The 14,824-nt window shown below is 43.3% G+C and overlaps 1 protein-coding gene across 1 annotated transcript in view; it reads left to right on the top strand.

The window, feature by feature from the left end:
* The window catches only part of clcn1b (chloride channel, voltage-sensitive 1b), a 57,607-nt gene extending 43,319 nt beyond the window's left edge, over positions 1-14,288 (top strand). Inside the window, exons 12-23 of the mRNA XM_031838107.1 lie at positions 5-116; positions 310-379; positions 602-712; positions 1,605-1,818; positions 1,971-2,104; positions 2,643-2,797; positions 2,992-3,073; positions 3,448-3,527; positions 4,110-4,154; positions 4,347-4,451; positions 4,560-4,646; positions 13,007-14,288. Of these exons, the coding sequence (XP_031693967.1) occupies positions 5-116; positions 310-379; positions 602-712; positions 1,605-1,818; positions 1,971-2,104; positions 2,643-2,797; positions 2,992-3,073; positions 3,448-3,527; positions 4,110-4,154; positions 4,347-4,451; positions 4,560-4,646; positions 13,007-13,555 (1,744 nt within the window). The 3' untranslated portion in view covers positions 13,556-14,288. The remainder of the gene's footprint in view (positions 1-4; positions 117-309; positions 380-601; positions 713-1,604; positions 1,819-1,970; positions 2,105-2,642; positions 2,798-2,991; positions 3,074-3,447; positions 3,528-4,109; positions 4,155-4,346; positions 4,452-4,559; positions 4,647-13,006) is intronic.
* Positions 14,289-14,824: the final 536 nt, after the last annotated feature.

The raw sequence follows: 14,824 nt of genomic DNA, 5'->3' as shown, positions 1-14,824 counted from the left end.
CACCTGGACCAAACTGTCTGCCACCGCCCTTCCCCCTGGACTGGGGCGCTCCTCAGCCTGGCTGCACCCCGACCGTCAGCGTCTTCCTCATCCTCCTCCTCTTCTTCGTCATGAAGGTACGTCCTCCCTCCATCATGGAATAAAACACATGACCTTTCTTCTCATATTATGCTGTGGTTAGGCTATCAAATCAAATGAAAAGAGTTGCAAGCGCATTCTCTGGAAGTTACCTTTTCATTGTTTCTCTATTAGATTCTATAAAGGATTTGTATTAGGTCTCTCTGTTCACAGACCTTCTCAATGTTCTAGTTCTGGATGTCTGCTGTTTCCACGACGATGCCCATCCCGTCTGGAGCCTTCATGCCAGTGTTCATACTGGGTAAGAGGCTGAGATCAGACCTGGAAATCTAAACATGATGTATCAGATATCAGGCTTTAAAACATGCTATAAACCCTGTCCTAAAGCACAACTGAGTATTCTCTCTCCTGTCTCTCCCCCTTTCTCTCTCCCCTCTCCCCTTTCTCCTCTCCCTTCTCCCCTTTCTCTCTCCCTCTCCCTTTCTCTCTCCTCTCTCTCCCTTTCTCTCTCCCCTCTCCCCAGGGGCAGCATTTGGGCGTCTGGTAGGGGAGATCATGGCCACTCTCTTCCCAAACGGTATCCTGTTTGATGGGATAGTTTATCGCATCCTCCCCGGGGGCTATGCTGTCATTGGTGAGTCTCCTCTGAAGTCTCATCTTGCCTTGCTGCTGTTGCAGGGCAGCCCAGCCCCAGAAGGGACTCATCTTATCAGCTGTATGCAAGAATTTGCCATGTGTTGTCTTCGGAATTCAGCATTCTATGTGTTGGTCTTGCCAACCCCCATTGTCACACCTCTGAGAGGTTACATCATGTAGGTCTGACATCTGATTGGAGGTTAACTTTACAGTAATGCTATTGGTCAACAACTCAGATGTTTATTAAAGGTTCATTGGTCTTTTTCTTATTTGTTCCTGACCTGCTGTTGTGAGATACTTTCTTTCTCTCTCTCTCTCCACCCTGTGAACTTTTGGGGGCAAGGCCTTTCAGGGTTATGGTTTCTCTCTCTCTCTCTGACCATGCTTGGAATAATGCCTTGTAATGCTTGTTCATGCTTTGTAACTGAAGCTGTATGCCTTGTATGTGAATCCATTCATTTTTACAAAGTAATTAAATACACTTATATTTAGAATCAATTCTCAGACATGTCTTCATTGCCTATTACTGTAACTCAACCATAGTCTCTTGCATATTGTTAATTCTCTTTATGAAGTAGGGTGTAAATTACTTAGTGTTATTGCGAGTCGCATGTGATGTATTTATAATATACATATCAAAATGACTGCTCACTACCCTGTCATACACAATGTCATTTAACACCATCTCTCCTTCCCTTTCTGCCTTGTTGTGACTCCTGATCTCTCGTTCCCTCCCTCTATACTCTCTCTTCCTCTCTCCTCCCCCTCCCTCTCTCCCTTCCTCTCCCCCTTCCCATACCTCCCTCCCTCCCTTCCTCTTTCCTTCCCCTACCTCCCTCCCTTCCTCTCTCCTTCCCCTCCCTTTCTCTCTCCCGCCCTCCTTATCCCAGGTGCCGCGGCCCTGACCGGGGCAGTAACCCACACAGTGTCCACGGCTGTGATCTGTTTTGAGCTGACAGGCCAGATCTCCCACATCCTGCCCATGATGGTGGCAGTGATCCTGGCCAACATGGTGGCCCAGGGCCTGCAGCCCTCCCTCTACGACTCCATCATCCAGGTCAAGAAACTGCCATACCTCCCCGAGCTCAGCCTTGGACACATCAGGTACTGGAACGGTCGCCATTATGGCTCTAATAAGTGTTTATGCAGAGAACTGTATGCCATTGTGGCTCAAACAGTTCTAGTGTACATGCAACCTTGTGTGCTATTATGAGTCAAGCAGCCACAGTTCACATATATCCTCTCTCCTCCCTCAGTAAGTACAACATCTTTGTGGAGGACATGATGGTGCGGAAGGTGAACTTCCTGTCCTCCCAGTCGACCTATCGGGAGCTGGGCTATCTGCTAGACTCCACCTCCCTCAAAACCATCCCTCTGGTCGACTCCAAAGGTGAGATATGTTATAGAATGTTTGATGCCATGCACCGTAGATGACACCAATCCATCCACTGAAATCCCTCTCTTGTCTCTCTCTCTCTCTCTCTCAAATCAAGTCAATTCAATTCAATTCAAGGGGCTTTATTGGCATGGGAAACATGTGTTAACATTGCCAAAGCAAGTGAGGTAGATAATATACAGAAGTGAAATAAACAATAAAAATTAACAGTAAACATTACACATACAGAAGTTTCAAAACAATAAAGACATTACAAATGTCATATTATATATATATATATATATATATATATATATATATATATATATACAGGGTTGTAACAATGTACAAATAGTTAAAGTAGTTAAAGTCTCTCTCTCTCTCTCTCTCTCTACTCTCTCTCTCTCTCTCTCTCTCTCTCTCTCTACTCTCTCTCTCTCTCTACTCTTTACTCTCTCTCTACTCTCTCTCTCTACTCGCTACTCTCTCTCTCTCTACTCTCTCTCTCTCTCTCTACTCTCTTTCTCTCCCTGTTCCCCCTGTCTTTCCTCAGAGTCTATGATCCTATTAGGGTCTATCGAGAGGACAGAGCTGCAAGCCATCTCTGATTGGTGGCTTTCTGCCGAGAGGCGTGTCTTTGAGAGGGGTCAGGGGTCACCGGGCCAGGGCTGGGAGTCCTTCACTTTCGTAGACGAGGAGGGAGGAGAGGTGACAGGATGGAAGGATGGATGGATGGATGGATGGATAGATGGAATGATTGAACGATAGCATCATATTTTTTACACTGATTAAATATCAGTATACTTATAATGCCTTTATAAACACATTTATAATGCATTATAATTATCCACAACATCATATAATACTTGGTTATGAACTTGGTCCTTTTGTCTGTTCTCCAGACCTCTCCAGTACAAGATGAACAGAATAGACCACTCCCATCCCCCAAACCACAGGAGTCCTCCACCAATCACACCGGCTCAGGTGACATGACACACACAAATGTCATAGAATTGGGATGTACCCACTATTGCTATTTTGTTACTAGTGCATCCATGTTTGTATTTGTCTTTATTTAGGATCCCCATTAGCTGCTGCCAAGGCAAACAAATATTACATTACACTTCATAACACTTTTCACAACACATTAAGTGTGTTCCCTTAGGCCACTACTCTACAACCAGATACTGTATCTACAATAAGCAATCAATACAGCAGAATCAGTGTTAGACCTGCTGTTCCATCGATTGCTCATGGGGTTTGTGTACAACAATTAACCAGCACCTTCTGTAGAAAAGTGTTGGAGTGAGAATGTTTACAAGATTTACTCACTTCTAAATGTCTGTCCTGTCTTTCAGAGAAGCGTTCCCTCCAGTCTGTGAGGGGAATATTTCAGCGCCTCTTCTCCTCTTCCTCAACCAGCCAGGCTGAAGCTCAGGTATTATTCCATATCAAGATAGAGGTTGGCTGTAACCACTGATACAGGGTCAGATATGTTAGAAGATGTTTTTCATTCCCATAATGGTTGAGGTTTGGATTGGGGCTAGGGCAAACTGATCCTGGATCTGTGCTTAAGGCTAACATCAACCTCAAGCTTTCCTCTGGTAGCTAATTTCCTCTGGTAGCTCAAAGAGGAGCAATATCACATTCTGTCCAGTAGGGGACACACACTCACGTCAATGGCATGACCTTGCTATAATGTATGATATGATATGTAATGAGCAGGTTTGTCATTCTGTGTGATGGAGAAATAGCACCACAAGGGGGCATCTGATCTGACACTTTGTAAACCTGGAGGGAGAAAATAACTAAAATCTCTAAACCAACACCCCCCTCTGTCTCACACTCCTTCTTTTCTTTCTCTCTCTTTCTTCCTCTCTCTTCCGCTCTCTCTCTCTCTTTCTCTCTCTCACTCTCTTTCTCTCTCTCTTTCTCTCTCTCTCACTCTCTTTCTCTCTCTCTTTCTCTCACTCTCTTTCTCTCTCTCTCTCTCTCTCTCTCTCTCTCTTCCTCTCTCCAGGAATCCACCCCACCTCCACTCACCGACACCATGTCCTCAGAGGAGGTAATGTGTCTCACTGACCCTGATCAACCTTTAACCCCTAACTCCTGATCCCTGATCCCTGACCTCTACTCCCTGACCTGGGCACTCTATGTAGCTCTAAAAGGATTCCACGAATAGAATCAAACATCATAAATGATTATTCTCTCTTTATATTGTCAATCACCCTCTCTGCTCTCTGATTGGCTAATGCAGATCAAAGCCTGGGAAGAAGAAGAGTTGGATAAGCCAATCAGTATGGAGGAGATACGGATTGATCCCTCCCCCTTTCAGCTGGTGGAGAGAACCTCCCTTCACAAGGTATCAACTGTAGCTAGCACCTTGTGCTCTTATGTAGCCACTTTAAGCCATTATAAACACTACATGCTGTAGGATATTGACAAATATGCCTCCCTCTCTCTCTGACAGACCCACACTTTGTTCTCCTTGCTGGGTCTCAGTCATGCCTATGTTACCAGCATTGGAAAACTGGTGGGAGTCGTAGCACTGAAGGAGGTGAGATCACACATCACACAAGCTCTCTCTCTTGCTCCCTTTCTCTCTTTCTCTCTCTTTCTCTGTCTGTATGCCGAGTCTTCCTTTTCTGCAGTGTAGAAGCATCACACAGCTTGTCCATTTGTTCTGCCTCTCTGTCATCGTTCTCTGATGATGATCTCACAGTGTCACAGTAATTACATTGGCAAGATTAGCAAATTTAGGAATGCCATACCAACAGCAAACTCTGAACCTACACATCCATGCATAACTGACCAAATTATGAAAGACAAGCATGGTCATTTTTAATTCCGTAAAGTGAGTGTGGAAGAGGTAAAAACATTATTGTTGTCTATCAACAATGACAAACCACCTGGGACTGACAACTTGGATGGAAAATGACTGAGGATGATGGCGGACTATATTGCCACCTCTTTAAACTAATCCTACAGGAAAGTGTGTTCCCTCAGGCCTGGAGGGAAGAAAAAGTTATTCCACTACCTAAGAATAGCAAAGCACCCTTTTCTGGTTCAAACAGCCGACCAATCAGCCTGCTACTAACCCTTACTAAACGTTTGAATAACATTTTTGACCAGAGACAATGCTATTTCACAGTAGACAAATGACTTTCAGCACGCTTATACACAAATTACTGATGATTGGCTGAAAGAAATTGATACTAAAAGATTGTGGGAGCTGTTTTGTTAGTCTTCAGTGCAGCTTTTGACATTATTGATCATAATAAAAGAGGCTTTACATCCTCTGCTACAGTGGCAAGAAAAAATATGTGAACCCTTTGGAAATACCTGGATTTCTGCATAAATTGGTCATAATTTTGTCTGATCTTCATCTAGGTCACAACAATAGACAAACACAGTCTGCTTAAACTAATAACACATAAACAACTATATGTTTTCATGTCTTTATTGAACACACCATGTAAACATTCACAGTGCAGGGTGGGAAAAGTATGTGAACCCTTGGATTTAATAACTGTTTGACCCTCCTTTGGCAGCAATAACCTCATGACTGGGCCACTCCAGAAGGTGTATTTTCTTCTGTTGAAGCCATTCTGTTGTTGATTTAAAATCAAATCAAATTGTGTTTGTCGCATACACATGGTTAGCAGATATTAATGTGAGTGTTACGAAATGCTTGTGCTTCTAGTTCCGACCATGCAGTAATAAATAACAAGTATCTAACAATTTCACAACAACTACCTTTTACACACAAGTGTAAAGAAATGAATAGAATATGTACATATAAATATATGGATGAGTGATGGCTAACGGCATAGGCAAGATGCAGTAGATGGTATAGAGTACAGTATATACATATGAGATGAGTAATGTAGGGTATGTAAACATTATATAAAGTGGCATTGTTTAAAGTGACTAGTGATACATTTATTACAACCAATTTTTCATTATTAAGTGGCTAGAGATTTGAGTCAGTATGTTGGCAGCAGCCACTCAATGTTAGTGATGGCTGTTTAACAGTCTGATGGCCTCGATTGTGCATCTGTAAAAGTATGAAAGTGTTTTTGGTGACAAGCCAAATTTCGTCAGCCTCATGAGGTTGAAGAGGCTCTGTTGCGCCTTCTTCACCACGCTCTCTGTGTGGGTGGACCTTTTCAGTTTGTCCGCGATATGTACGCCGAGGAACTTAAAACTTTCCACCTTCTCTACTACTGTCCTGTCGATGTGGATAGGGGGTTGCTCCCTTTGCTGTTTCCTGAAGTCCACGATCATCTCCTTTGTTTTGTTGACATTGAGTGTGAGGTTATTTTCCTGACACCACAATCCGAGGACCCTCACCTCCTCCCTGTAGGCCGTCTCGTCGTTGTTGGTAATCAAGCCTACCACTGTAGTGTCATCTGCAAACTTGATGATTGAGTTGGATGCTTGCATGGCCACGCAGTCATGGGTGAACAGGGAGTACAGGAGAGGGCTGAGAACGCACCCTTGTGGGGCCCCAGTGTTGAGGATCAGCGGGGTTGAGATGTTGTTTCCTACCCTCACCACCTGGGGGCAGCCCGTCAGAATGTCCAGGACCCAGGGTCTCGAGCTTAACTTGTTGACGCTGCCGATCCCGGTAGCGGGATAATTGTCATCAGCAACCGCTGAATAGCATAGCGCCACAGTCAAATAATATTACAAAAAAATATTCACATTCATGAAATCACAAGTGCAGTATAGGAAAACACAGCTTAGCCTTTTGTTAATCCACCTGTCGTCTCAGATTTAGAAATGATGCTTTACAGCGAAAGCAATCCAAGTGTTTATGTAAGTTTATCGATAGCATAACATTATGTACACTAAGCATTAAGTAGCTAGGTCACGAAAATCATAAAAGCAATCAAAAAAATTGTTTACCTTTGATGATCTTCGGATGTTTTCACTCACGAGACTCACAGTTACACAACAAATGTTCCTTTTGTTCCATAAAATTATTTTTATACCCAAAATACCGACGTTTGTTTGTCGCGTTATGTTCAGAAATCCACAGGAAAGAGCGGTCACGACAACGCAGAGGTGTATTCCAAATAATATCCATGATGTCCACAGAAACATGTCAAAAGTTTTTTATAATCAATCTTCATGTTGTTTTAAAAATATATATTCGATAATATATCACCCGAGTGTGTAGGTTTTTCAGTAACAGCGTGAGGAACAATGGCGGCTTTACTCAGTTGCGCACAAACTCACTCTGAGAGCCCACGCTTATCCACTTACGCAATGTGATCCTTCACGGTCATTTTTCAGAATAAAAGCCTGAAACTATGTCTAAATACTGTTGACACCTTAGGGAAGCCATAGAAAAAGGAATCTGGTTGATATCCCTTTAAATGGAGGATAGACGTGCATAGGAACAGAGAGGTTTCAAAATAAGAGGCACTTCCTGATTTGATTTTCCTCAAACTTTAGAGTATTTCCTATCCCAATCAGGCAATTATATGCATATTCTAGTTTCTGGGGCTGAGAAATAGGCAGTTTCAAATGGGCACGTTTTTTTAGCCATACTGCCCCCTACACGCAAAAGGTTAATGATGAGTTTGGAGGGTATTATGGTATTAAATGCTGAGCTGTAGTTGATGAACAGCATTCTTACATAGATATTCCTCTTGAATTAGGACAGTGTGCAGTGTGATTGCGATTGCGTCGTCTGTGGACCTATTAGGGCGGTAAGCAAATTGGAGTGGGTCTAGGGTGTCAGATAGATTGGAGGTGATATGATCCTTGACTAGTCTCTCAAAGAACTTCATGATGACGGAAGTGAGTGCTATGGGGCGATAGTTGTTTAGCTCAGTCACCTTAGCTTTCTTGGGAACAGGAACAATGGTGGCCCTCTTGAAGCATGTGGGAACAGCAGAATGGGATAGGGATTGATTGAATATGTCCGTAAACACACCAGCCAGCTGGTCTACGCATGCTCTGAGGACACGGCTAAGGATGCCATCTGGGCCGGCAGCCTTGCGAAGGTTAACACGTTTAAATGTTTTACTCACTTTGGCTGCGGTGAAGGAGAGCCTGCAGGTTTTGGTAGCGGGCCGTGTCGGTGGCACTGTATTGTCCTGAAAGCGAGCAAAGAAGCTGTTTAGTTTGTCTAGGAGCAAGACATCAGGGTCCGCGATGGGGCTGGTTTTCTTTTTGTAGTCCGTGATTGACTGTAGACCCTGCCACATAACTCTCGTGTCTGAGCCGTTGAATTGCGACTCTACCTAGTTTCTGTACTGACGCTTAGATTATTTGATTGCCTTACGGAGGGAATAGCTACACTGTTTGTATTCAGTCATGTTTCCGGTCGCCTTGCCCTGATTAAAAGCAGTGATTCACGCCTTCAGTTTTGAGCGAATGCTGCCATCAATCTACGGTTTCTGGTTGGGGAAGGTTTTAATAGTCGCCATGGGTACAACATGCAGATGCTAATAAACTCGCTCACCGAATCAGCGTATACATCAATGTTGTTGTTCAACACTATCCAGAACATATCCCAGTCCACATGATCGAAGCAATCTTGAAGCGTGGAATCAGATTGGTCGGACCAGCGTTGAACAGACCTGAGCATGGGCGTTTCCTGTTTTGGTTTCTGTCTATAGGCTGGGAGCAACAGAATGGAGTCGTGGTCAGATTGGCCGAAAGGAGGGTGAGGGAGGGCTTTGTATGCGTCGCAGAAGTTAGACTAACAATGATCTAGGATTTTGCCAGCCCGGGTTGTGCATTCGATATGCTGATAAAATTTAAGGAGCGTTGTTTTCAGATTAGCCTTGTTAAAATCCCCAGCTACAATAAATGCAGCCTCGGTATATGTTGTTTCCAGTATACATAGAGTCCAATGAAGTTCTTTCAGGGCCGTCGAGGTGTCTGCTTGGGGGGGATATGCACGACTGTGATTATAATCAAAGAGAATTCTCTTGGTAGATAATGCAGTTGGCATTTGATGGTAAGGAATTCTAGGTTAGGTGAACAAAAGGGCTTGAGTTCCTATATGTTGTAATGATCACACCACGACTCGTTAATCAAAAAGCATACACCCCCACCCTTCTTCTTACCAGAGAGATGTTTGTTTCTGTCGGCGCAATGCGTGAAGAAACCAGGTGGCTGTACTGACTCTGATAACGTATCCCGAGTGAGCCATGTTTCCGTAAAGCAGAGAATGTTGCAATCTATGATGTCTCTCTGGAAGATCAACCCTTGCTTTGATTTCGTCTACCTTGTTGTCGAGAGACTGGACATTGGCAAGTAGTATATTCGGGAGCAGTGGGCGATGTGCCCGTCTACGGAGCCTGACCAGAAGGCCGCTCCGTCTGCCCCTTCTGCCCCTTCTGCGGAGCCATTGTTTTGGGTCGCCTGCTGGGATCCGATCCATTGTCCTGGATTGTGGATCAAACAGAGGATCCACTTCGGGAAAGTCGTATTCCTGGTCATAATGTTGGTAAGTTGACGTTGCTCTTATATCCAATAGTTCCTCCCAGCTGTATGTAATAAGACTTAAGATTTCCTGGGGCAACCGTGTAAGAAATAATACATAAAAAAACTAAATACTGCATAGTTTCCTAAGGACGCAAAGCGAGGCGGCCATCTCTGTTGGCGCCGGATGTTTACTTCTGTGTTTTGGGTCGTTGTCCTGTAGCATCACCCAACTTCTGTGAGCTTCAATTGGCGGACAGATAACCTAACATTCTCCTGCGAAATGTCTTGATAAACTTGGAAATTCATGTTTCCATCGATGATAGCAACCTGTCCAGGCCCTTGTGCAGCAAAGCAGCCCCAAACAATGATGTTCCCTCCACCATACTTTACAGTTGGGATGATGTTTTGATGTTGGTTTGCTGTGCTTTTTTCTCTCCACACATAGTCTTGTGTGTTCCTTCCAAACAACTCAACTGTAATTTCATCTGTCCACAGAATATTTTGCCAGTAGCACTGTGGAACATCCAGGTGCACTTTGGCAAACTTCAGACTTGCAGCAAACGTCAACAAAGATGTTAGCATGTTCCAGAGATTTCTGAATGTTTTTAACTGACGCTTTAGGAATCTCATTGAGCATTCTGTGCTGTGCTCTTGCAGTCATCTTTGCAGGACGGCCACTCCTAGGGAGAGTAGCAACAGTGCTGAACTTTCTCAATTTATAGACAGTTTGTCTTACAGTGGACTGATGAACATCAAGGATTTTAGAGATACTTTTGTAACCGTTTCCAGCTTTATGCAAGTCAATATTTCTTAATCTTAGGTCTTTTGAGAACTCTTTTGTTCAAGGCATGGTTCACATCGGGCAATGCTTCTTGTGAATAGCAAACTCAAATTTTGTGAGTGTTTTTATAGGCAAGGCAGCTCTAACCAACATCTCCAATCTCGTCACATTGATTGGACTCCAACTTAGCTGACTCCTGACTCCAATTAGCTTTTGGAGGTCATTAGCCTAGGGGTTCACATACTTTTACCAACCTACACTGTGAATGTTTAAATTATGTATTCAATATAGACAAGAAAAATACAATAATTGGTGTGTTATTTAAGCACACTATGTTTGTCTATTCCTGTGACTTAGATGAAGATCAGATCATATTTAATGACCAATTTATGCAGAAATCCAGGTAATTCCAAAGGGTTCACATACTTTTTCTTCCTACTGTACATCATGGATCAAGAGTTACATTGCCATGAAAAAGTATTTGCCCCCTTTCTGATTTTCTATATTTAGATTTTTTTTATACTGAATGTTATCAGATCTTCAACCAAAACCGAATATTAGATCAAGGGAACCTGTTACAAATAACAAAAAAATGTATACTTCTTATTATGCCTGGCGAAAGCCAAACACTGCATTCCACAGTAAGAACCTCATGCCAACGGTCAGCATGGTAGTGGTAGTGTGATGGTTTGGGGATGCTTTGCTGCCTCAGGACCTGAACAACTTGCCTTAATAGAAGGAACCATGAATTCTGCTCTGTATCAGAGAATTCTACAGGAGAATATCAGGCCATCCATCTGTGAGCTGAAGCTGAAGTGCAGCTGGGTTATGTAGCAAGACAATGATCCAAAACACACAATAAAGTCTACATGACAATGGCTGAAAAGCAACACATTTGAAGTTTTGAAATGGCCTAGTCAAAGTCCAGACCTAATCCTAATTGAGATGCATGGAAGAGTGGGCCAAAATTCATCCACAGCGGCGTGAGAGACTGATCAACAACTACAAGAAGGGTTTGGTTATAGTCATCAGCTAAAGGTGGCACAACCAGTTATTGAGTGTAAGGGGACATTTACTTTTTCACACAGGGCCGTTTGGTGTTGCATAACTTCTATATAAAATAAATTAAATAATTATGTAATTGTTCTGTTATTTGTTCACTCCGGTTCCTTTTGATCTAATATTAGGTTTTGGTTGAAGATCGGATAACATTCAGTATAAAAAATGTACAAAAGTAGAGAAAAGGGGGCAAATCCTTTTTCATGGCACTGTACCTGTCTAAGAGAAAACAGAGGGTGTTCTTTAATGGAAGCCTCTCCACGATAATCCTGGTAGAGTAAGGCATTCCCCAAGGCAGCTGTCTAGGCTCCTTACTTTTTTCCATCTTTACTAATGACCTGCCACTGTCTCTGAGTAAAGCCTGTGTATCTATGTATGCTAATGACTCAACGTTAAACACGTCAACTACCACAGCAAGTGAACTCACTGCAACTCTTAACAAAGAGCTAGTCCTAAATATTAAAAAACTAAAAGCATTGTATTTGGTACAAATCATTCACTAAACCCTCAACTAAATATTTAAATGAATAATGTGGAAATTGAGAACGTTAAGGAGACTAAACTGCTTGGAGTAACCCTGGATTGTAAACTGTCATGGTCAAAACATATGGATGCAACGTTAGCTAAGATCTGCTTTCTTGACATCGCTATCAACAAAACAAGTCTTACAGGCCCTAGTTTTGTCACACCTGGACTAATGCCCAGTCATATGGACAAGTGCCACAAAGAAGAACATATGCAAATTACATTTGGCCCAGAACAGAGCAGCACGGCTGGCCCTTAAATGTACATGGAGAGCTGACATCATTAACATGCATGTCAATCTCTCCTGGTTCAAAATAGAGGAGAGTTTGACTGCATCACTGCTTGTCTTTGTGAGAGGTATTGACGTGTTGAAAGCACTGAGCTGTCTGTTCAAACAACGAGCACACAGCTCAGACACCCATGCATAACCCACAAGCCATGCCACCAGGGGTCTCTTCACAGTCCCCAAGTCCAGAACAGACTCTGGGAAACATACAATACTACATAAGGAACAACGTGGACTGTGAAGAGACACACATACGCATAAGCACACACACACGCTGACACACACAGTTTACACATATGTACATTGTAAAATTATACATTTTGAATTGTAGATATGTAGTGGTGTAGTAATGTGTTGTACATTTTTTTGGTGATGTAATCGCCCTAATCTTGTTTGGACCGAGGGAAGAGTAGCTGCTGCCTTGGCAGGAACAAATGAGGATCCATAATAAATACACATACAAATACATGGAGCCTGTTCAGTTGGCTGTTGCTTTGCTGTTCTGTTGTACTCGAATAGTGAGTCACACTATTACACCATCAACGATGTTCGTCTCTGACTTATCACAGCGTCACAGTAAAACCTGTATTAACATGCTTTGCTTGTGTTATGACATGCTATGTTAACCACTTCTATTCACTCTCTTTCCCTTCCTCTCTCACCCTCCATCTCAATCTCTATTTCCCTCCCCTCTTTCTTTATTCCTCTCTCTCCCCTTCTCCCTTCTCTCTCCCTCCATTTTCTCTTCTCCCCCTCTATACTTATCTCTCCCCTTTAATCTTTCTCTCTATCTTTCCCTCTCTCTTACCTTTCACAGTTGCAGAAGGCCATCGAGGGCTCCACCCGTAGTGGGGTAAGATTGCGCCCCCCTCTGGCCAGTTTCAGAGATGCCAACCGTAAAGCGAAGAAGCATGCGGCTCCCCCCTCCACACCCTCCTCCCCCACCAGGGAGAGGGAGCTGTGGGGTGAGGGGGGGAAGAGGGAGGGAGGGGGTAGTAGGAAGGAGGGGAGCGATGGGTTTAAATGGGAGGTTAAGGAAGAAAAGGGGGAGGGAGATGGAGGAAAGAGGGAGGGAGAGGTGGTAAGGTTGAAGGATGAGGTGGTTGGGACAGAGGGAGAGGGTGACATGGATGAGGCTAAGGAGGAACCCAGGGGGAACGCAGGAGAAGCAGGTGCCTCCAGTGCAGGGGCAGAGTGTGATACCTCCACCCCCAACAGCCGAGGGACAGACTGTCCCCCTCAGGAGCCTTCCTCCCCCACGTCACCACACTCCTCCTCCACTCGTATCTTCATTGTGTCATCCCTTCCTACCGTGCCGGAGACAGATGGAGAGAGGGAGAGCGAAGATTCTGAAGATCCAATTTAGATGGCGACAGGGAATTCTGTGGATTCTGTTTCTTAAATGAAGACTTTCTCCTCTCTGGCCTCACTCCACTTACCTCATTCAGTGAGCGTTTCAAGTAGAGCGTAACAAGGAGCATCCTGGGTATTGGAGTTCTGTGCAGGCTCATTCGAGGCTCTGCAGATGTTCAGCTTACAGAGAGCAGGAAGAACAGGTGCACACAGTTCTTCTGGGACTTGTAGTTCTGGAATTTCTGGTAGCTAATAATACTTTTTGTAAGATGGTAGTCTCTTTCCTGATCTCAGCAGTTTTTTAAGGATTTTTTTCTACTCAAGACAAACTTCTTTTTCACTATTTCAGTTTCTCAGGTTTCTCTCCGTGTCTTTAAAACTACAAAAATGGACAAATGTTCTAAGTTCTTCATCTGTGCCTATCATTGTTGGTCTCCTTGTCCCGGTATTGTTGAATGTATGAATGTGTTTGTAGCTACATGGTAGTGTATGTCTGTATCACTGAACTCCATGTATCTTTATGACACTGTATATGAAGTGTTTGATAATGAAATCACATCATTAATCATGACTCAATGTCTGTCAATGGACTGATTTATATTTGATCAAATCGATTGAACGTTTACTATTTAATGAATATACAGGCTTTAAATTATTACTGTTACCACTGTAAAGCAAATATTGAAATTGTTCATACTGATGCCTATCTACTATTCTTATGGAATACAATAAATATTTTAACGTTTTCAGTAACATTTCATTGGACTTGGAGCATGGCAATAACAGCTTTCTGCTGTTTCTGTGGTTGTCATGTTTGGTATGGCTTTGACAAAGAAGTTGAACAAGAAACAGATCTGGCTCCCAGGCTGGGGCCCTATATCAGTACTTAAAACATCTATCCATCCTTCCTTTAAGTAATCCCTGATGTCTACCAGCAAGTTTTCTACACTACTATACATGAAGGAAGGCAGGAAGGATGGATGCACTGTCATGTATTCAGGATGAAAGACACCTAGAATGTGTGTTTGGGGTTGACAGGGAGGGAATGGAAACATGATAGAAGAACTGCGTCACAAAGCCCCAGCAGGCTTTGCATCTCCATGTTCACTGACCATAAAGAAAAGCACGCTTTCGGTGACGTTCCTCATCCTCACAATATAAAAAACAATGTCCCTTCTCACTGTTCAAAGACGTCCACACACATACACATCAGGATTCTCTTTGTGAGTTTATTTTCTCTTTCTCCACAGTTTTTCTTTTATTTGGGGAGGAGGGGAGGAGG

This window comes from Oncorhynchus kisutch, linkage group LG13 (assembly GCF_002021735.2).
Source record: "Oncorhynchus kisutch isolate 150728-3 linkage group LG13, Okis_V2, whole genome shotgun sequence".
Lineage (NCBI taxonomy): Eukaryota > Metazoa > Chordata > Actinopteri > Salmoniformes > Salmonidae > Oncorhynchus > Oncorhynchus kisutch.
Note: the sequence above shows the minus strand (reverse complement) of the source record. Positions and strands in the feature narration are given on the sequence as shown.